Below are 23,461 nucleotides of genomic sequence, written 5' to 3'. Positions count from 1 at the left end.
ACATTTATCTGTGTTTTTAATATAAACACATTTGTCACACTCATTAATTTTAAATCCATTTGACATCATTGCCTTGTCAAATTTCTCATGCCATTGCTTTGACGCTTGTTTTAAACCATATAATGATTTAACCAATTTACACACTTTCTTTTCTTTCCCTGGAACAGAAAACCCTTCTGGTTGTTCCATGTAAATTTCTTCATTTAACTCACCATTTAAGAAAGCGGTTTTAACATCCATTTGATGAATTTCTAGATTGTATAGAGATGCAATGGCAATTAGCATTCTAATGGATATGATTCTAGTAACCGGTGAGTATGTGTCAAAGTAATCTAGACCTTCTTTCTGTCTAAAACCTTTGACTACAAGTCTTGCCTTGTATTTATCTATTGATCCATCCGCTTTCAATTCTCTTTTGAAAATCCACTTGTACCCAAGAGGTTTACAACCTGGTGGCAAGTCCACTAATTCCCAAGTGTGATTTTACAAGATGGATTCAATTTCACTGTTGACAGCTTCTTTCCATAAAGGAGCTTCAGGACTGGACATAGCCTCTTTAAAAGTTAAAGGCTCATTTTCTAACAAATATGTTAGAAAATCTGGACCAAAAGATTTTGAGGTTCTAGCACGTTTACTACGCCTAAGTTCATCTTCCTCATTTTGATCTAACTCTTGTTCTTGATCATGTTCTTGATCCTGACTAGTAATAGCATCAAAAGATCTTTTATTAGTACTAGTCTCTTGTCCAGTCTTCTTTGGAAATACATGTTCAAAGAAAGATGCATTCCGAGATTCAATAATAGTATTTACATGCATTTCGGAATGTTCAGATTTATGAATCAAAAACCGATATGCACTACTATTCTTGGCATAACCAATGAAAATGAAATCAATGGTCTTAGGACCTATCTTAGTCTTTTTAGGACTAGGAATAGCCACTTTAGCCAAACACCCCCACACTTTTAAGTATTTGTAGGATGGTACTCTTCCATGCCACAATTCATAAGGTGTTTGATTCACTTTCTTTCGGGATACTTTATTAAGTATATAATTAGCAGAAAGTATTGCTTCCCCCCACAAGTTCTGAGGTAATCCAGAACTAATTAACATGGCATTCATCATTTCTTTTAACGTCCTATTTTTCCTTTCAACAATTCCATTTTGCTGAGGTGAGCAAGGAGCGGTGGTTTGATGAATTATTCCATGTTCTTTACAAAATTCACCAAAAGGTGATTCATATTCACCACCTCTATCACTTCTAAGTTTCTTGATTTTCTTACCAAGTTGATTTTCAACTTCATTCTTATATTGAATGAAAGTTTCCAAAGCTTCATCCTTGGTTCGAATTAAATAAACATAACTATATCTAGTATAGTCATCTATAAAAGTGATAAAATACTTTTTCCCACCTCTAGTTTGAATTGATTTAAAATCACAAATGTCACTATGAATTAATTCAAGTGGTTCTGTACTTCTTTCAATTGAATGAAAAAGGAGTTTTAGATAATTTTGCCTCAACGCAAATTTCACATTTATGATTTGAATCAATGTTAAATTTAGGCAAACATTCCATATTAATTAATCTACGCAAAGATCCATAATTAACATGTCCTAGTCTACCATGCCATAAATTTGAAGACTCAAGCAAGTAAGAAGAAGATGTAGTATTATTAATAATTGAGGGTACAACGGTCATTACATTTAACTTGAAAAGGCCATCAGACATGTAACCTTTTCCTACATACATCCCATTCTTAGTAAGTACAAATTTATCACTCTCAAATACTAGCCTAAACTCATTCTTACTCAACAAAGATCCGGAAACAAGATTCTTGCGAATGTCCGGTACATGCAGCACATTGTTGAGAGTGAGTTCCTTTCCAGATGTCATCTTGTGTACAATCTTTCCTTGTCCTTCAACTTTGGAAGTTGAAGAGTTGCCCATAAAGAGTTGTTCACCATTATCCACTGTAGAATAAGATATGAACATCTTTTTGTCGGCACAGATATGGCGAGTAGCACCAGTGTCCACCCACCATTCTTTAGGATTTCCGACAAGATTTGCCTCGGAAACAACTGCAGAAAGATTGATGTCATTGACACCATTGGAAATATTATCCACTTCGGTCATGTGGGCTTGAGCAGGCTTCTTGCTTGTTCTTCTTTTGCTTTTGCCTTTGCTACGGCAATCTTTGGCCCGATGTCCCTCTTTGTCACAGATGTAGCATTTGCCATTAAACTTGTACTTTTTACTTTCCCCCCCTTTAGAGCCTTGCGATGAACTTTCTCCAAAAGACTTTCGTTTCTTGGCTTTTGAAGCATGGTCCACCACATTTGCCTTAGACTCCATAGGAAGCTTACCAGCCCGCTTTTCAAAATTGCGGTTGTCCTCCTCAATCCTCAAATGCACAATTAACTCGTCCATAGAAATTTCTTTGCACTTGTGTTTGAGGTAGTTCTTGAATTCCTTCCAGCCTTTTGGTAATTTTTCAATTAAGGCTGCAACTTGAAAGGATTCACTGAGAGACATACCTTCTGCGTGAATGTCATGCAGGATGAGTTGGAAATCTTGAGCTTGGCTGATCACAGTTTTTGAATCAACCATTACAAAATCCAAGAAATTATCAATGATCCTAAGTGAAAAATGGCTATGGTAAAAGAGATGTAAGCTTTGAGCAAGAATAATACTTGGGAGTTGGTTCCTCTCCCTAATGGAAAAAAACCAATGGAGTGTAAGTGGGTGTTCACCATTAAGCAGAAAGCAAATAGGACAATTGAATAGTAAAAAGCAAGACTAGTGGCCAAGGGATTTACTCAGACATATGGGATTGATTATGAAGAATTCGAGCCTTTCTTTCATGTGTTGCTAATTTGGGATGACCTTTACAACAACTAGATGTGAAGAAAGCATTTCTCCATGGTGATTTGAAGAAGGAAGTATACACGGATGTGCCACCAGGATTCTCATCTCAATCTACAGTTGGAAAAGTTTGCAGGTTGAAGAAAGCTCTATATGGTTTGAAACAATCTCCTCGAGCTTGGTATGACAAATTTCTAAAAACAATGTTGAGATTTGGGTATAAGCACGAGCAACACAGATCACTCCATGTTTGTCAAACGCAAGCAAATAAGGTAATTGTGCTTATTGTATATATGGATCACATTGTTGTAATAGGCAATGATGAGGAGGAAGTGACACATCTTAAAATGCAGTTGGCCAAGGAATTTGAGATCAAAGACCTTGGCCCGTTGAGGTACTTTCCTAGGATTGAAGTTGGCAGGTCTGACAAAGACATCTTTATTTCTTAAAGGAAGTACATTCTAAATCTTTTTGAGGAAACTGGCATATTAGGCTACAAACCAGTTGATTCACCAATTGAGGCTAATCATCATCTTTGCAGTGGTGTTGGTGATCTTGTGGAGAAGGAAAGGTACCAGAGACTTGTAGGATCCCACACTCAACCAGATATTGTCTATGCAGTTGGGATAGTGACTCAGTTTATGCATAATCCTCACGCAACACATTTAGATGTTGTGTATCGCATTTTGAGGTACCTTAAATCAACTCCAGGAAAAGGGATTCTGTTTTCTAATCATGGTCACTTGAGGTTAGGTTAGAGGCATTTACAGATGCAGATTCGGCAAGTTCTATAGATAACAGACGATCTACCTCCAGTTACTGCACTTTTGTGGGGGAAATTTAGTCATGTTGCGTAGTAAGAAGCAGGCAGTGGTATCTAGGTCTAGTGCATAGGCGGAATACAGAGCTGTGGCGCATGGTATATGTGAACTTATGTAGTTTCAGTCCTTATCGGGTGATATAGGAACATTTGTAGTGAACCCATGACTCTACATTGTGACAACAAAGTTGCCATAAGTATAGCTCACAATCCCATTCAGCATGATAGGACTAAGTATACTGAAATCGATAGACATTTTATTAAAGAGAAATTGAATAAGGGTTTGATATGTACGCCTTTCTTGAAGTCTGAAGATCAATTGGCTGATGTATTTGCTAAAGGTTTTAATAGTAAGGTCTTTCACCCCATTTGTTGCAAGTTGGGCATAAGGAACATATTTGAACCAACTTGAAGAGGAGTGTTAAGTGTTATGGTTATTTGAGTCCAAGGTTATTTTGGTAATTATGTAATACTTATGTAATTGTGTCTATTATTATAAATACTAGAGTCTAAGAGGAAAACCCTAAGTTTTGGGTAACTCCTTTCTTGAGCCGTATTGTGCAGTTCTCTCTCCACTCATCTTCTTTCTTCTTCTTCTTCCTCTGTAAAATTAATAGTAAGATTATAACAATTCTTGTGAAGTGTTCCAAGTATAATTGTTAGGATAAATACAAGAATAACTTTTCAATACTTTTCTTACTTACTAGAGAAGAAGAAAACAATCAGGTTAAAGAGGTACCTTACTTTTTTAGAATTTATCGAATTGATGTATCTTTATAAATGTGTTGTATATGTATTCCATATTCATATCTATGATTTCTAGAAAGTAAAAATAAATAAGAAAATATAAAATTGGATTTTAATATAACATATTTAACATAATTATCAAATCAAGATACAAATCATGTATCATTTTTTTTATTTTTTTGAATCGCGTATCATATTATATCGTGCATCATAAGATATACTTTAATACCATTAAAAATAGGTAAAAAAAAAATTAATAATAAAACACTAAACAATATATAATTCTTTAAATTGCAGAAGCAAAGTTCCATAAATTAAATATGTACATACTTAATATGTACATAGTCTTCACAAGGCATAAATCAATAACACAAGCTACTTAATACCATATAATAGATATTTCAAAAATGTCGACAAATAAAATAAAAAGTACTATTCTCATTCTCAAAAATATTTGTTTAACAAGTGAACGAAAATTTTTGAAAATATTAACTCACATAAAATAATTTGAATAATTGTTTTCAAAATTGCTAAGGAAATTTAAATATTTATGCAATATACGTATCGCATTATGTATCACATACCACATATCGCATTATGTATTGTATATGTATCGTAAGATACATTTAATTTAAGATACTTATTGATGATAGCATCGATTTACCTCTAAAAAGTATCGAATCGTAAGACATATATCATCATGAATCATAAGATACTAACAAAACTAAGTATGAAAGGGGAAAGTACAAAAGGTAATAAAAGCAGTTCAATGAAATTTTCATAGGACCTACTAAAAAATCTGAAGTGGTTCAATGGAATTTGTCTCTTGAAAATGGCTTTCTTTCTTTATTTTCTTGAAGGTCTTTTTCTCTATTTTGTTTCATGGTATCAAAGTCAAATATTCCTCAAGTGACTAACTTTCCAATTAGTCACTGCATGCCTTATCACTTGAGCAAAACATAACACTTCGATCTCGAGCACTGGATATAAATTACTTCAAAGCTCCGGATCAACAATGCAAAGTAAACATAAATTAAGAGTACAATTTGAGAAGGCAATTTCACCTTCTAGGTAACCTTCTAAGTAGCTTATTGTTCAAACATAATTATAGGAGTTTAATATGGTTTTTGAATTGCCTCTCATTTCTTTATTATCTTATCCAATTTTCATTTTTTATGCCATTACATTGAGATAGATCCATGCTTTTATTTCAAGTCTAACATACAAGGCATTTTAGGTTGGCCATTGACAAGTATTTTATATGAAGTCAAGTGTTACTAAATCTATATCCCCTAAATTATTAGGAATAATTTTATTGAAGTAAGAAAACCCCTAATAACTTAGGGTGCACCATGTGCTAAATGAGATCATGAAAAGTTGATTTCTAGTAGAAAAGCCGGGAGAACAATACTAATGATGGAGACAAGTAGCAGCGTAATACTAAAGTCCATAAAAGGCATGGCAAATGCTTCTAAGGCTCAACTTTTGATTTGGCATGTGTTGGAGTCCCACTTGGGAACTAGAATAAATTAGTTTTCCTCTTTTCATATTTATGTTTTAGGGTCAAGGGTATTTTTGTAATTTAAAGAATTTCTAGAACAAGTCACAATAATGGGTCATAGTGATGACGCATGAGTCTTGGTATTGATTTAATACATTTGTGAGTTTTATTTGATATTAAATAGGTTTTAGAAGTTAAAGTTCTTTAGTAATTTCCTTTTTTGGTTATAGTGGTTTCCTTTTTTTGTTCTAATTAGTTAAAGAAGTCTCCTAATTCTATATAAAACTATGTATTGCTTCTAATTCAATAATAATCAGATTCTACATAATTTTCCAAAGCTTTGAGCCTCTTTAGGATTTGTGTGATGCAATCCAAACCCTAGGTGTGATCCGTAAAGGATTCTTATAGTTTTCTTCCTCATCTTTTTCTTTCTGTGACTGTTCAAGAATTACTATTGCCAGCCCATAAATAGTCTTTAGTTTGTCATCAATTTCCTTTCTCCTTAAGCCCAAACCTTTCACAACCAAGCCACCCTTAATATTATTTCACTAAACCTAACCCTAAGTTAGCTTAAACTTGCTTAATCAAAACCCTAAGCTTTTTAATAGAAAAATAACTACAAAAAGCTTGAAAGGTTAAAACAGAACTTGATATCCTGCTATAATTTCAGAATAACCATTGCAACATCTCTAAACATTGACTATTTTTATGTTATTGGATGATAAGGTAAAGAATTGCATGGTAGCAAAAGGGCTAGGGTTGGTATTAAAAGTTTTCATATTGATAAATCATATAGGAAACCTGATCTGATTGAGATTAAAACAAAAGCTCATGTTTATACTCCCACTGACAATTTTTATTGTCCACTATTCCATTTTAGCTATGTTATCAAAATCTTACGATTCGCAATTCGATTCATGATTTGATTCGTAATTTGTGCAAAATCGATACGAATCTATGAGTGAATCTATTTTGGAAGTGAATCTCTAATGAATCACATGATTCACAATCAATTCACGATTCGATTCACTTTTTACGATTCATGCAATTTTGAAATTATTGTGTCTGACATATTTTCAATTTTTTTTACTCCATCTTTTTAGTGAAAATGACATAATACAACTTCTAATAGTGTTTAATATCAAAATAACCAACATATATACACGATTTGTTATTATTTTAGTGATCATAGAATTTTTAATAGAATCCAATCAGATTCAGTCAAACCCAACATATTTTTAGCCTTTCTTCTCATTTTTTTTTTTTTTGTTTAAAAAATCATAATGCATCTTCTAAAGATGTTTAAGATTAAATTTACACCAAGAATTATCTGTTACTATTTTATTAAATTGAATATTACATGTGTGATGTCAGTTATACCTTTTAAAATGTTTTAGGTTTTAAAATAAACGATTCTAATCTTTCTTATTATTTGCTCACTATTGCTTAAAAAAGTATGTATGCATATTTTCCAAATATCAATATCATTGTTAATTATTGTTACTTTGGAAATTAATAGTTGATTCGATTAGCGATTCAGTACGAGGCTACTTTGATTCACAATACGAATCCCGATTTGAAAACTATACATTTTAGGATATCCTTAAATGGACACCCATTCTGATTGTCAAAGTACAACATCTCATATTTTACCACTTATCCATTTTAGATTGAAGATCAGGAAATAACATTAGTGAACATTTTTGTTACTTAGGTTCAAATATTAAAAGGATGGTGAGGTTGAAGATGCTGTTATCCATAAAATCAAAGTAGGTCGGTTAAAGTGGAGGAGCGCATCTAGCATATTATGTGATTGATGAATACGAATAAAATTGAAAGGAAAATTTTATAGAACAGATGTAAGGCCAGTGAATCAGCGATACTTTAAGAGACAAAATATTGGACAACTAAAAACAACATATTCATAAAATGACGATAGATGAAATAAGAATACATAGATGAATGTGGTAAGACTATGAAATATAGAATTAGAAATAAATATATTCGTGAAAAAATAAGAATAGCACTAATTGAATATAAGTTCAGAGAGAACATACAAAGATGGTTTGCCCTCTACAACAACAAAGCGTACAAATGTAACGGTAACGAAGAGTGATATGTTCACCACAAATGAAAATGCTAGAGAAAGAGGAAGACGTAAACTAACACGAGATACAATAGCAAAAAAATATATGAATTTATTTAATTTAACAGAGCATATACCTGAACAGAGCAGAATGATAAAAACGAATTCATGTAGCTGACCCCACATTCTTGGGACACAAGGCTTAGTTTGGTTTGGTATCCATTTTAAATGTGTTTGAATACAACTAATAGCATGGAACAAAAGGATACTTTTGGAAATTTATATTATGCATGAACGCATTAAACGATTGTTGCTTTATAAACTTAGTTTTCCCATAGTCGACCAAAAAAAAAAAAAAAAAAAAAAAATGTCGACTTTGAGAAATCTGGTCTTGAATCTCTCTACCTTTATGTAATCCTTTAAAACTTTTAAGCCACATGAAAATACTTTGAATTATCTCAGTATGAGTCAAAGCAGCTAAAAGGAGGGCAAAAATACATGCTATTAATTGTCTCTTGAATCTTGATTCTATATGGAATAAACCAAACAAAACCAAACCTTAAGTCCCATCAAATGGGGTCGGCTGCATGAATCTTTCTTCTCCACTCGACTCTATCCAAAGCCATTTCGTTAGTCAAATTAAGGAGATTCATATTTCTATTTACTACACTAGTTCACGTCAATTTAGATCTACCCCTTCCCCTAACACTACCATCTACTGTCACTATATCACATCTCTTCACTACTACATCTGTTGGTCTCCGTTGTATATGACCAAATGTTGAAAGCATTGAATGTATAGATTGGAAGAAGAAGTTGTAGAATGAGAGAGAGAGAGAGAGACGGTTGCTATGTACAATATTGATTCAAAAACATAGGGTTTTCCCTTTACACATAACTATTTATAATAATAAGAATAAGACATAATGACCAAACTACCCCTAACACTTAACACTCCCCCTTAAGTTGGTGCAAAGATATCTCTCATGCCCAACTTGCAACAAATGGGGTGAAAGATCTTACTACTAAGACCCTTACTAAAAACATCTACCAGTTGATTTTCAGACTTAACAAAAGACATACATATCACACCCTTATTCAACTTCCCCTTAATGAAATGTCTGTCAATCTCAATATGCTTAGTCCGGTCATGTTGAACAGGATTGTGCACAATACTAATGGCAGCCTTGTTGTCGCAATACAAAGTCATGGGATCACTGCAATCAAGCCCTATTTCACTCAACAAATATTGAAGCCACATCAGTTCAATGTTCCATGTGCCATAGCTCTATATTCAGCTTCAGCACTAGATTTGGATACTACCGCCTGCTTCTTACTATGCCATGTGACTAGATTGCCCCCTACAAAAGCACAGTAATCAGAGGTAGAGCGTCTGTCATCTATAGAGCCTGCCCAATCTGCATTTGTGAATGCTTCCAACCTCAAGTAACCATGATTAGAGAACAAAATTCCTTTTTCAGGGGCAGATTTAAGGTACCTCAATACGATAGACTGCATCTAAATGAGTTGCACACGGATCATGCATAAACTGACTCACTATGCCAACTGCATTGCCAATATCTGGACGAGTATGAGATAGATATATCAATCTTCCCATAAGTCTTTGGTACCTTTCCTTCTCCACAAGCTCACCAACCCCACTACAAAGATGATGATTGGACTCAAGCGGAGAATCAGCTGGTCTACAGCCCAACATGCATGTTTCCTAAAAAAGATCTAGAATGTACTTTCTTTGAGAAATAAAGATGCCTTTATTCGATTTGGCAACTTCAGTCCCAAGAAAGTACATCAACGGACCAAGGTCTTTGATCTCAAACTCCTTGGCTAACTTCATCTTGAGATAGGTCACCTCCTCCTCATCATTACCTGTCACAACTATGTCATCCATATAGACAATAAGCATTGTTACCTTATGTATATTGCGTTTGACAAACAAGGTATGATTTGCATTGCTTTGCCTATACTCAAATCCCAGCATTGCCTTTAGGAATCTACCAAACCAGGCTCGACGAGATTGTTTCAAACCACACAAAGCCTTCTTCAATCTACAAACCTTTCTAATTGTAAACTGAGATGAGAATCCTAGAGGTACATCCATATATACCTCCTCCTCCAACTCCCTATAAAGAAAGGCATTCTTCACATCTAGTTGCTGTAAAGGCCATCCCAAATTAGCAACACACGAAAGAATAGCTCGAATGGAATTCATCTTCACTATAGGGGCAAAAGTTTCTTGATAGTCTATTCCATATGTCTGGGTAAATTCTTTAGCCACTAGTCTTGCTTTGTACCATTCAATCATCCCATCTGCATTGTGCTTAATGGTGAACACCCATTTACATCCGACTGGTTTTTTTCCATTAGGAAGAGACACCAACTCCCAAGTGTTGTTTTTACTCAAAGCTTGCATCTCTTCTACCATAGCTACCTTCCACTTAGGATCATTGATAGCTTCTTTCCAACGCTGCAGAATACACAGAAAAAAGAGACGAAACAAAGGCGTGATATGTAGAAGACAGCGAATCATATGACACAAATTTAAAAATGGGGTGCTGAGTTTAGACTCTAACCCCCTTTCTAAAAGCAATAGGAAGACTCAAATCATCAGCAACAGGGCTATCAACAACCGGTGAAGGAGATACAGGACTATCAACAACTGGTGAAGGAATAGGCTACGGATCATTACCTGTAGAGTCAATGGAAACGGGGTGTGGAACTGGCATAAGAGATGATGATTGACCTTGTGGCACAAGAGAAGTCTGCTCTTTATGACGCCGTGAATGTCTTAAGATCAGCTCTGTCCAAACGACCACCGATATCAAACTCATCAACAGAACTCTTAGGCTCCCCCTCACCACAAATAACAATCCGCTAATTAGAAAGGAAAAAGACAACTCATGCTGATATGATGCCACCTCATCCGCAATCTCATCCATAACACTCTCCCCTTGAGGAGATAGCGGAGGACAAGGAAAAAAAAGACTCAGATTCACGGAAAGTAACATCCATACTTACTAACATAAAACTTACGAGTGTGAGGGTCATAGCATTTGTAGCCCTTTTGAGTAGCAGCATAACTAAAAAAGACACACCGGACAGCCTTAGGATCAAGCTTTCCACGAGTACGCGGTTGAAGATGAACAAAACAAACACTACCAAAAACCCGAGGCGGAAGGAAAGAAGTGGAAATAGTCACAGGAAGAAGTTCAAGAGGAATTTGGAAGTTGAGGACACTAGAGGGCATACGGTTAATAAAGTAAGTAGCGGTAAGAAAAGCATCCCCCCAAAAAGACACAGGCACTTGCATGGTAAACAAGAGAGAACGAGTAACTTCAAGGAAGTGGTCATTCTTACATTCAGCAACTCCATTATGCTCAGGAATGCCAACACAACTATTCTGATAAAGAATGTCATGCTCCTCGAGGTATGCCCTGAAAACTCCATCAACATATTCCATCCCATTATCACTCCGAAGAATTTTGATAGTAGCATTGAAGAGATTGGACACCATTTTATGAAAAAATTTGAAGCATGAGAAAACCTCATTTTTAGTTCGAAATAAATAAATCCAAGTCACACGGGAATAACAATCAATAAATGTGACAAACCACCAATAACCAGAGGTAGAAACCACAAGGAAAGGACCCCACACATCGGTATGAATAAGCACAAAAGGAAAAGTACTTCTTTTATTAATTGAAGGATAACAAGTACGATTATGCTTAGCAAGCTCACAAGCATCACAAACAAAGTTATTCCTAGGGCAACCTCGAACTAATGAAGGAAAAAGTTTCGCTAAAATACTAAAGAAAGGATGCCCCAAACGACAATACCACTAATGAAGAAGACGAAGGGAGGAGTCGGAAGTGTATTGAAGAGCCTGAGAGGACAAAGTTGATGCAGGAGGAACGGCATCCAGAAAGTACAATCCACCTTATGCTTTACCACTGCCAATCATTTTTCCTGTAGCCAGTTCCTGAAAGACACAATGAATCAAAAAAAAGGTTACAAAGCAATTGAGAGCAGTTGTAATGCTACTAACAGAAAGTAAATTAGTAGAAAAATTAGGAACATAAAGAACAGATGGAAGAGAAAGTAAAGAAGTGCAATGAACTAAACCCTTGCCAAAGATAGACGATAAAGTGTCATCAACCACTCTAACCTTATCTCGCCCAAAACTAGGTGAATAAGAATGGAAAAGACTAGAAGTACCTGTCATGTGATTAGTAGCACCGGAATCAATGATCCAAGGAAACGACGAAGAGCTACTAAGTGCACTAGCAAAAATACCTGTGGGCAAAGTTGGAAGAGGCAGAAGAGGAAGGAGCTAAGGTAGAGAAAGAATCAAGTTGAGCCATCAACCGTTTGAGAGTGTGAAGCTCATCTTGGGAAATAGAACCGGTGTCACCCGAGGCACTAGCAGTAGTCTCAGAAACATGTGCTTGAGGACGAACACCACCACCACCACCACCATCACCACAGCCTCAAGTAGGCCGACCATGCAACTTCCAACAGTGCTCTTTATCATGTCTATCTTTCCCACAATAATCACACTTCAACCGGTCCCGATCAACCAAGGGACCCTTACCACCACCCTGAGGCAAACTAGGCTGAGTATCACGTGACTTTGGGGCTATAACCATCGCTGACCGATCCTAAATAGGGACATGCACCATAGCACTACGACGACTCTCCTCCTGTTGAACCAGGACATAGGCCACATACAATGTGGGAAACGGAGAGCAACCCAACAACTGAACCCATATCTAATCATTCTCCAAATTCAGGCTAGCAAGAAAGTCATACACCCGCTCCTTCTCCACAGCCTATTGAAATATAGTGGCATCCGTGGAGCAAACTGGCTGGAAACTCTGGTAGTAATCTAGCTCCTACCATAAACCACTTAACTCAGCATAGTAGACTACAAGAGAGCGATCCTTTTGATCTAAGCTCCGAATCTTCTTTCTCAATTCATAGGCCTGTGCATCATTACCCTTTTAAGAATACATCTGAGAGGCGGCTATCCAGATCTTGTGAGCAGTATCCATTAAGAGAAAAGTCCGACTAATGGTCGGCTCTATAGAATTGATCAGCCAGGCCATAATTAAAGCATTCCCAGAAATCCATTGAGCGGATAAAGCACCATCCTCAGTAGATTGCTTGGTACTACCGGTAATATAGCCAGTCAAACGTCGGGCGGTAATGGCAAGATTGCAAGAGCAGGACCAAATCAAGTAATTGGTACCATTAAGCTTGACTGGACTAATCTAGAGAGGACTATCACTAAGAGTCATATCACGATTCAGTCCACTCTCCTCCTTGCCCTTAGAGTCCTAACCCTCACTTTCAGCCATGAGATGAGAGAAAGATGGTGCAAAAACACAAGAAGGATATCAAACAAGTCCTGAAAACACCTAACCAGCACAGTAACTCACCTTCTAAGGCTGAAACAATGCAAAATAATCCCAGAACAAAGCAACCAGATCAACTAGGAGCTTGAAAACCGAAGCAGACCATCCAAAACTTGGAAAAAATCCAAGGTAGGGCCAAAAAAATATCAAAACAAGGATAGAAAACCCTCTAGGGTTCTAATCGGCTCCCCAAGATATGAGGGAAAGGGAAAAAACCAACCAAAAAGTGCTCAAACAGTGACTTTCGAAAAATCACCCAGTTTGGACGAAAAATCAAAAAAAAAAAAAAATTAGGAAAAAAGCAATCAATAATAAGAAAAAAATCAAAAGAAGATTATAGAATACATACCCATTAGATTTCGAGCATAGTGCAAATTTATTAATTTTTTATTTTTTATTTTTACATGTACCAGGATACAAAGAAGGAAGAATGAAAGGAACAATCTTCAAGGAGAAAGATATTACTCTGATACCATGTTGAATGTATTGAATGTATAGATGAGAAGAAGTTGAAGTTATAGAATGAGAGAGAGAAAGAAACAGCTGTTGTATATAATATTGATTCAAAAACATAAGGTTTTCCCTTTACACACAACTATTTATAATAATAAGAATAAGACATAATGACCAAACTACCCCTAACACTTAACACCAAACCATCTCAATCTATTCTGTCTCAACTTATCTTTTATTGGTACTACTCCTACTCATTCTCGAACATACTCATTCCTGTCTTTTCTAGTCTTGCCACACATCCACCTTAGCATCCTCATCTCAGCAACACTCATCTTCTCTACATGTGGTTTCTTAGCTGCCCAACATTCTGTCTCATACATCGCTAGTCTAATAGTCGTTCTATAGAACTTTCCTTTTAGTCTAATGGGTACTCGTTTATTATACAGTACTTCAGACGCACTTCTCCACTTAAGGCACTCTACTTTAATTCTGTGGACCACATCCGCTCCAATCTCCCCAGTCGTTGTGATAATCGATCTTTAATAACAAAAATGTTCACTCTTAGGTAGTTCTTGGTTCTCAATCTTCATTTCTTTTCTGCTTCCATTGTGACTGTTACTAAAATTACACTCCATATACTCTGTCATGGTTCTGCTTATCCTAAATCCTTTAGATTTAAGTATTTTTCTCCAAATCTCTAACTTAGTATTAACTCCTTCTCTAGTCTCATTCACTAACACGATATCATCTGCAAAAAGCATACACCATGGCACATCATCTTGAATATCATGCGTCAACTCATCCATAACTAAAGCAAAAAGATAAAGACTTAAAGTTGATCATTGGTGTAACCCTACCGAAATTGGAAATTCACTCACCTCTTCAGCAAGCGATCTAATAGTGGTCGTCATACCTTCATACATATCCCTAATCACATCAACATAACATTTTGTCACCTCTTTATTCTCTAACACCCACCAGATTATGTCTCGAGAAATTTTTTAATGAGTAAGAATACATGATGTAGACAAAACTAGTAAAGAATACTGCCAGCAACTAAACCAGTGGTGAACTTGCATTCAAAAACATCACAACAATTATCATCAATAGAGGCCCGAAGAGAGAGAAAGAAGAAGATAACAATAGGATCTGAAAGATAGTACGTCAGACATAGTGCAAGACGTAATAAAGCAACCCAATGAGTAGAGTGCGGTGCAGAGACAAATTTGCTAACCATATGAATAACATAGCAATATCAGCACGAGTAATAGTAAGGCAATCCAAACAACCAATCAACTAACGTGATACAAATTAAGATCATCAAGAGGAAAAACATTAGAAGTAGAAAATTTTGAATGTAAGTCAATGGGAGTATCAAATACATTATCAGAGAGTTAGGCATGATCGATAATCTCATGATTATATTAGGATTGACACAAAAGATAGCCCTTGAGCTAAGAAGATACTTATATACCAAGAAAGTAACATAGAAGGTATAAATCTTCCATCTTACATTCACAAAAAAGATGTTTTACAATAGCAATAACAGCAGATTTATCATGTCATCCACATATAATAACAAAAACAATCATCCCAACAATCCGTATTGTGAATAAAAATAATGGAATTATGAGCACTAGAGTGAAATCCAAACCAAGTAACAATTGGTTGAAAGCGGTCATACCAGAAATGATGAGACTGTTTTATACCACAAAAGGCATGACACAGACGAAGACATAGCCAGTGACAAAATAAATGGCTAAAGGAGGGTGCATAAACTTTGCCATTAAGATGTCCATTGAGGATAGCATTCTTGACATCCAACGGAGAAATTGACCATAGACGAACAACATCAATAGAAATAGACGTACAAACAATAGTTATCTTAGCTACAGCAATAAAAGTCTCCTCATGGTCAAATCCCACAACTCTTCAAAGAATCCTTGGCAACTAAGCACGCCTTATATTGCTTCAGAGGTCAATCAGAGTGAATTGAATTGTGAATCATAAGATTCTGACAGCTATGCATGGTATTACCACTACCACTTGAATTTTCAAGACGCTAACCATAATAAACCATAATCTTTAACCTCGTATTCTAACAAACGTAGACAAATTTGTTTAATTTCATGTATTTCAGTCAATTCCCCGTCTTCATGTGTACGAGGCTAAATGTATTCCAATTTTGCTCATAATTAGAGGATGATGTGGTTTAGCTCAACACTTCAACTGTAATTTATTGAAATTTAGGGGCAAATGCACCATAATGGATCCATCATTCAGCTACAAGGAATGGTAACACTGTTTAAAAATTCAATAACAAATTAACATTTTTAGAAATGTTATGAAAGACTAAGGCCTCGTTTGGGATGCTACATTTTTAGCCAATTAGCCAAAAAGTTACTAAATTAGCCAATTAGCCAATTAGTCATACCAAAAAGTCAACAATTACGACTTTTCTCTACTTTTTGCACAGCTTTTCGTACTTAGTCAAAAAGTCATCCCAAACATACAAGTTTTTTTTACCTACTTTTTTAGCCAATTAGCCAAAAAATTACTAAATTAGCCTGTTCCTAAACGAGGCCTAAGCTTGAATCCTTAAGTTTTAAGTCTTAAATGAGTAGATCTAAGTATTTGAAACAAGTGGAGCAATAACTGAGAGAAAAGAAGAAAAAATAAGTGAAATGTAACCTAGATCAAGCTTGGATGTGCCATATACCGATAGAGAACGTATTGGTTAAAGTAATAGTGGTAAATATTGGCTGATAATCTATGAATTTTTTCATTCCAATAAATTCATGTTTATCTGAATTGGGACATCCAAATACCACTATCTTGTAACGGCAAATACATTACATAACCGATATTTCAAACCATGATGTCCATCTTATGTCCATGTGACCATGTTTTTAAGGTTTTTAAATAGACACTCACACATGAAAAGGGCATGCAAGAGATAACATGATTTTCCAACTGCCCATTTTTTATATTTCAATCGTTTGCCTCTAGAATTTCATTAGACAAATGCATCACATCATGCTACAAAAGCAAATTTTGGTGTCCAATGAAATTCTAAGGGCAAACGACCGAAGTAGTAAAAAATGGGTAGTTAGGAAATTATATTATCTCTCAAATACCCTTTTCAAGAGTAGGTTTCCACTAAAAACCTAAGCCTAATAGATATGGACAGAGGGTTGACATTGAAACACTTTTCATAATTGAGGGGCTGAATTCAAACTAGTAACATAGCTCAAGGGCCAATAGTGTAATTTACGCTAAAGAAAAATGCATTGAAATAATTCAAAAGAAAATAAAACTAAAAAGCAGGCATGGTGGAACTCTGAAAGAATGCTAGAGAATGAACTATGAAAAAAATAACTGACAAAAATCAATAAAATTATTGGTAAGAATTAAAACCAAAGCAAGCAGGGTACAACTCCAACAGCACTAGAAAATTAACTCACAGAGAGTTCTTTTCTTAGTATCTTTGTTTGAAAAAAAGCACGCTCATGCTGGACAAGTGAGTGAATACCTAATAAGCATGAAGAATAAAAGAATTAGTTGAATTAAAACATGAATCCCTGGAAGGTGTCAGAGAAACTATAGGAAAGGAGAATGTAAAAGAATAAAATAAAAAATAAAAAAAGCATGGCAAACATCTAAATTCACATGTTACTTGCGTGTTGTAAATGGCTGGCTCCATCCGTATGGTCAGTTCTGAGTTTATGCCTCTCATTGATTGAGCAAAGATGTGCCACAACACTGTTAAATACCTTGGTCTAAAATATCAAGTGTCTTTCCCTTCCTCTATCGGCTTTCTGTTACAAACGTCAATCACAGAGGCGTAATTTGCATGGCCTTCAATCTGCAATGTTACCTCCTCAAATTTATATATTCTAACTTACGAATTCTGCAAGGGGCTGTTGTTAGCACAAGATAATTTCGTTATAATAAAAGAACAACATTGACTGAAAGAATTCAGTTTAGATGGCTAAAAAAATTTGTTTGTGGAATTGACATATCTGCTTTGATAGCCAAATGAAAATTAATGAAGTAAAGAATCAAACATATTCCCTTCATAAGACTTCCAACTTCAACTCTGAAGAAGCATGGAATAAAAAAAAAAACATTTATTACATTTGTACTCTCTCCCTCCCCTTCTCTTTCCAAAGTAAAAAAAAATTCAACACAACACACTCAGCACTACAGACGATATCTTTAGGTCTCCACCGATATTTTTTGAAATCATTGGAAATTGAAAAATATATATATATATATATATATTAAAAACAAAAAGGAAGATTGTCAAAATAACCTGAAATTTTGACCTGCATTTTGTAATACAGGACAAAAATGTTCACTTCATTGTATCAGCTTGTTTCTCAGCAGGTACAAGGATTCAATTCAACTCAACAAAATTCTAGAAGCCTGATAGAGGATTCTAAGGAATATTTCATTTTTCCTATAAGAATATGTAATGTTGTTGGGGAATCCGAGAAGCCCACAAATGCACAGTAACGCTAGCCCTATCTGTCGGGAAGAAACTTCGAAGCCCACGCACAACACTTTAGCCCAACGTACATTGTTTGAAACTATCCATATAAAAGCTTAAGCCTATAAATGGAGAGTCCAAAGAATATTTAAGACCCACTCTTTTTAGTTTTTAGATGATGTAGGACTCTACTTTCACACACGCTTCAACAATCTCCCCCTCTTGTGGACCAAACATTAGGCCTAGCCTAGCTCCCCCTCAAGTCTGATCAATCATCCACAGGTTCACCACAAATCACACGCACTCCTCCGTAATTCTGATCTATTACTCTATAATACCGTGTCCAACTCAGACCACCTATACACACTCCATTGTCAACCACCAGACTCCATCAAGAGTCACCATGTCGTGGACCCGTAAGCCACATGCACCTAGATTTTCCTTGCGCCATCAAGAGTTACCCATGGATTTTCCCCGCTCCATCAACACTATCTATGCAAGCCCACCAACATTGGTACAACCAGGAAAGCTCGCCCACAGATCGCTAACCATCGACTCTGATACCACTTGTTGAGAAATCCGAGGAGCCCATGATCATGACCCAATCCGTAAAGGAGAAACTCCAAAATCCACACACACAACACCAAGGCCCAACATACATTGTTTGGAACTCATAACCATTTAAAAGCTTAAGCTTGTAAGTGGACAGCCCATCCAATAAGACCCTACTTTTTGTACTTTTTATCCAATGTGGGACTCCACTTTCATACATGCTCCAACAAATGTGGTACTATATTGCAACTCATTAATTTAAAGAATAATGCCCATATTGTATGAATAACTCTAATATTAGTCATTAAGTTAAAAATTATTTTGAAAAGTTCCATAATGAAAGCTGATGCATTCTAGTGATTAATGTACATGAATCTTCCCACAAAAACATTCTTTTCCCTTTTTTTCTATTTCTTGGACATTACCCTGACCAGAAAATTGTCATTATCGGTTCATTATGTCGAAAATGGAGGCTCATTTTAAGGTTTTCAAGAGGAATGAATAATGATAGTATCACAAACAACATGACAAAAGAACAATATTTATGGCATCAGTCCTTTGTAACATGGATGGCTAAATCCCATTTACCCACAACAGAGGAGCAGCCCCTACCAGGTAGGCAGTCAAAAGAGTCATAATGCATTGCCAAATCTAACTTGCAATATGACTGACATTAGTTGTACTAAAATTGTAACCCATGAGAGTTGAAGTGATTTTCAACAACAAATTATATATCCCCTAGCAAACACAAGACAAGTGGGACATAATTTTAACAGATGAATTTTCAATTGTCACCTAGTAGCAACATTAAAATTTAAACCACAAAGAAGTATTCAATAGATGTGAATGTGTTATTGATATACGGATTTTAATCAATTCTCAGATTGAAAATACATAAAGAGCAATTTTACAGCTATTACATAATGTGATTTTTACCTTCCACCATGCTAGACAACAGTATCTGTGCAAAACTTTTAAGATTTCCTCTCCATTGGCTGTAAATTACATGGAAAGCCCAAGATCTGCAGTGACAGCACAAGACAGCCAACATGAATGCTAAATGTACAACAGGGCAACCAAACATGGGCATTCTGCTCAAAATTACCCTTAGCTGGTTGCTGTTGGATAAATTCCCAGTAGTGTACAGGATCTGAAGTTGGAAAACACAGATGTGGAAAGCTCAAGCCCTGTTTTCATCTTGCAAGAGTCCCATGCTACGTCTGGGAGGTTCTCATGTGTTTCACCATGAACACAAGCAGAAATATGGCTGTATAAACCATGTATTAACTCAGATGTCAAGCCTTCAAACCAGATGAATTGACCCAACCAAGTTTAAAAGAAAACCAATATCTATGTGGGTATGCTATTCCTCAAATGCATGCATACAGATCTTCTCCAGCAACAATGACCAGTCTTCTCCAAGCTGCTGTGGATTTAACTCCATTGCTACCTTGAAATCTAGTAACGATATTGAGCAATGCGGTCTCTGCTCTTCCATAGCTTCTTGGGGAGCACCACTACTTTGCATATGCAAGTGATTACTAGGCCACATACCATTAGAAAGCTTGCTTTGAATCTGATGTTTGTGGGCAGACAGCCTTTTCAGCTCATATCCAGCTGTCAACCCAACCAACTCCACGCAAGACCCGATCAACTGCATCAAGTACACATCCAACATATTATTCAACATATTAGCACAGTCCATAGAAACTCCTCCGAGGCCTTGTACCAGTGCAATCTGCTCCATACGTTTCCTCAGTGTTTCTTTATCAGACAAACCCCCACCATCAAAATAGCTAATGACATTACTAGTGCTCGCCGAGGGTAATGCTTTCCGGGCCCCTCCAACACTAGCCGAGCAAAATGGAATTCCAAGAGGAGCATGGAGAGGACTTCTAGAAATATTCAAGTGGCTGGCATGTTCCACCTCTTCGTCATCTTCACCAACATCTGCTTCAGTTTGATCTTTACTATGTAGAGAAAATGGAGCATCTATTGATTTACTTATTCTAGGTCTCCCATTGTCAGGATGCTCAGCAAGTCCTTGAATATGCTGCTCTGACCTACGGTAATCACATGGAACCAAATTGCCATTTTCCATCAGAGTCTTCACAAAACTGTCTTCTGTAGCCATTGATGGATAAGATGCACTATCTGCCTTCCCATTAGGTCCAAGAGGGCTAGGCTGCTCACTGAACTTCCTACCACGAATAGCAGACCTTCCCTTTCTTGGGGACACTGGCAAAACAACTCCATTTGACCAAACTGGCACACTTGGCATTTGATTTGAAGAAACTAACCCACTTTGCCCATGGCCATCTTCTATAGTTGGTGAGCTTTTTACAGCTACTACAGCAGATTTTGCGGGTCCCACTTCATGAACTGGAGGTGGAGTCTTTGCATGACATGAATTCTCTAATATTGAACGTATAAATTGGTTATGCAATTGTACATTCTCCCTCCCAAAGATCCGAAAACACAACATATCAAACTCAACCTTACTCAACTTCTGATTCAAAAATCTATTCAAGTAATAAAAGTACCGCTTGGACCTCTCAGGCCCAATTTTCTTCACTATCTGAGCCTTCAATTCAGCCACATCAATTCGGGAATTCTGATGTGGTTGCATATCTCAGCTAACAAACTCATACACTACAAATGGCTAATATATATACATATATATTGAAAACCCCAAATCCTTCCGAGCTACGGTTGGCTCAGAGCATCAAAACTGCCCCAAATTTATCCATCCACACACCATAAAATGCAGAGTAGAAACTCATTTTCGTAAAACCCGAAACCCTAGAAATCAGATTAAGCAGAGATCAAACTCACTTAAGAAAGCCCTAATTATTACTCAACTCATATTCAAATTATTCATACCTTAAAACCCAATGACTCGCCGAAACACCAATCTGTTATCAGGTTGAAGCTGTAAAACCCACAAAGTTTCACCATTGTATCCACCAAAAACACTCATGTATTCAAAATTCAAACGATTCACAAGTGAAACTCAACGCTGTACACACAGTGACATCGCGAATTGAACTGAAACAAAAGAGATCAACAGGATAGTTTGTTTGAGTTGGGAGGTGAGTTCAAAAAAAAGGTTGGAAATTTTTAACAGACAGAGAGCGAGCAAGCGAGAGAGAGATAGAGAGAATTAATTAACCAGTATGTGTATGAGGACGATGATGATGAATCGTTGAGTTGGGACCTTTGAAAGCGAAGTAAGAGCTTCGAGTTTGGTTGATGTTGTTGAAGAGAGAGAGAGAGAGAGAGAGAGAGCTTCGGTGATTTGATTTTCGAAGAGAGCTTTTGAATCTTCAAAAATCGGGATGGTGTTTGCTTTGATTTTGTCTTCCTTTGATTGTTCACTGCAGCATTGAGAGCTGTTGTTTTCGTTCGTTCGTTCGTTCGTTCGTTCGTGTCTGTCTTTTTTATTTTTTATTTTTTCTGTTTCCCGTTGCTCTTCTTTCTCAAATTAGATTGCACCCTGGATCGCTGCTAATAATACCCCTCTCTCTCTTGTATTTCTTTTTTCTTTTTCCTTTTTCACTTTTTGCATTGGATAATTCTATCTGCAGTTATATTTAATTCTCCTTTTATATAAATTTCCTTTTATATAAATTTAAAACAATAAGTAGTTATATTTAATTCTCCTTTTATATAAATTTCCTTTTATATAAATTTAAAACAATAGGTGGAACTAAGGGGTGGAAACTTGGAAAATAAAAGGTGGAAAGTTTGAAAAATAATTACAAAACCATGATTTTATTTATGTTCTTGTTATTTATGTTCTTGTTTCCATGCTTTCTTCTTCCATTTTCTTTATTCCTCTTTGTTCATCTTATTTCTTACAATTTGGCTACTCTTTTCCGGTAGCCAACTAGTCTCCCAACTTTCCTAGGCCCTGGTCTTCCCTCCCTCATCCAATACTCGTTATTGCCAACTCTCACCATATCTTACCTTCTCAGCTCCTCTTTTCATGTTTTTTTTCTCTTTGTGTGTAACCCTCCCTACCTATAGCCACCATCGCCACCATAATGGCTACATGTTCCCCCCATGGCCACCTCTTGCATTCCCCGTCCTTTCACCCCCACTAGTGCCACCACCACCCTTCCAGTCTTCTTCTTTTATTGAAAAGCCCGAGTTACAGCAAACCAATCCATCTCCATCATGACCTCCTTCCCTTTCAAAACCCATTTTCCCTTTTGAAAACCTAAAAAGAAATAGAGATCATGAGTAATAGAGATAGAAGGCATAGAAGAAGGTCAATGAGGAGTTGGGCAGTGTCAAGAAAGCTAAGGAGAATGTAGGTGGTGTCGATGAGAATGGAGAAGTAGAGGTGGCCTGGTGAGGTTGAGTAAGAAAATGGTGGTTAGCAAGTGAGAGGTGACTAGCTAAAAGAGGAAAGAGAAATATATGAAGAGAGAGAAGGGAAAAATAATAAAATGAACCATATTTTTGCAATTATTTTCAATTTTTCACTCATAATTATTTATATTTTGTAAT

At 36.2% G+C, this 23,461-nt stretch overlaps 1 protein-coding gene across 32 annotated transcripts in view; it reads right to left on the bottom strand.

The window, feature by feature from the left end:
• Positions 1-22,508, bottom strand: part of LOC114262990 (uncharacterized) — a 63,267-nt gene extending 40,759 nt beyond the window's left edge. For 2 of the 32 annotated variants that reach the window (XR_014343127.1, XR_014343140.1), the window contains exons 1-6: positions 22,119-22,432; positions 21,830-21,994; positions 20,052-21,748; positions 19,883-19,968; positions 17,583-17,767; positions 17,367-17,434 (exon numbers count right to left, since the gene is read on the bottom strand). Coding sequence is in view for 3 of the 32 variants with exons in the window: in XM_082893288.1 (XP_082749414.1) it covers positions 20,310-21,575 (1,266 nt within the window). In the remaining 29 variants the exon portion in view is untranslated. Of the gene's footprint in view, positions 1-11,868; positions 12,012-17,366 lie in introns of those variants that run through there. The other 30 variants (XR_014343117.1, XR_014343119.1, XR_014343128.1 and 27 more) reach the window with 28 other exon arrangements.
• Positions 22,509-23,461: the final 953 nt, after the last annotated feature.

Source organism: Camellia sinensis, chromosome 10 (genome assembly GCF_055761805.1).
Source record: "Camellia sinensis isolate YWXY chromosome 10, ASM5576180v1, whole genome shotgun sequence".
NCBI lineage: Eukaryota > Viridiplantae > Streptophyta > Magnoliopsida > Ericales > Theaceae > Camellia > Camellia sinensis.
Note: the sequence above shows the minus strand (reverse complement) of the source record. Positions and strands in the feature narration are given on the sequence as shown.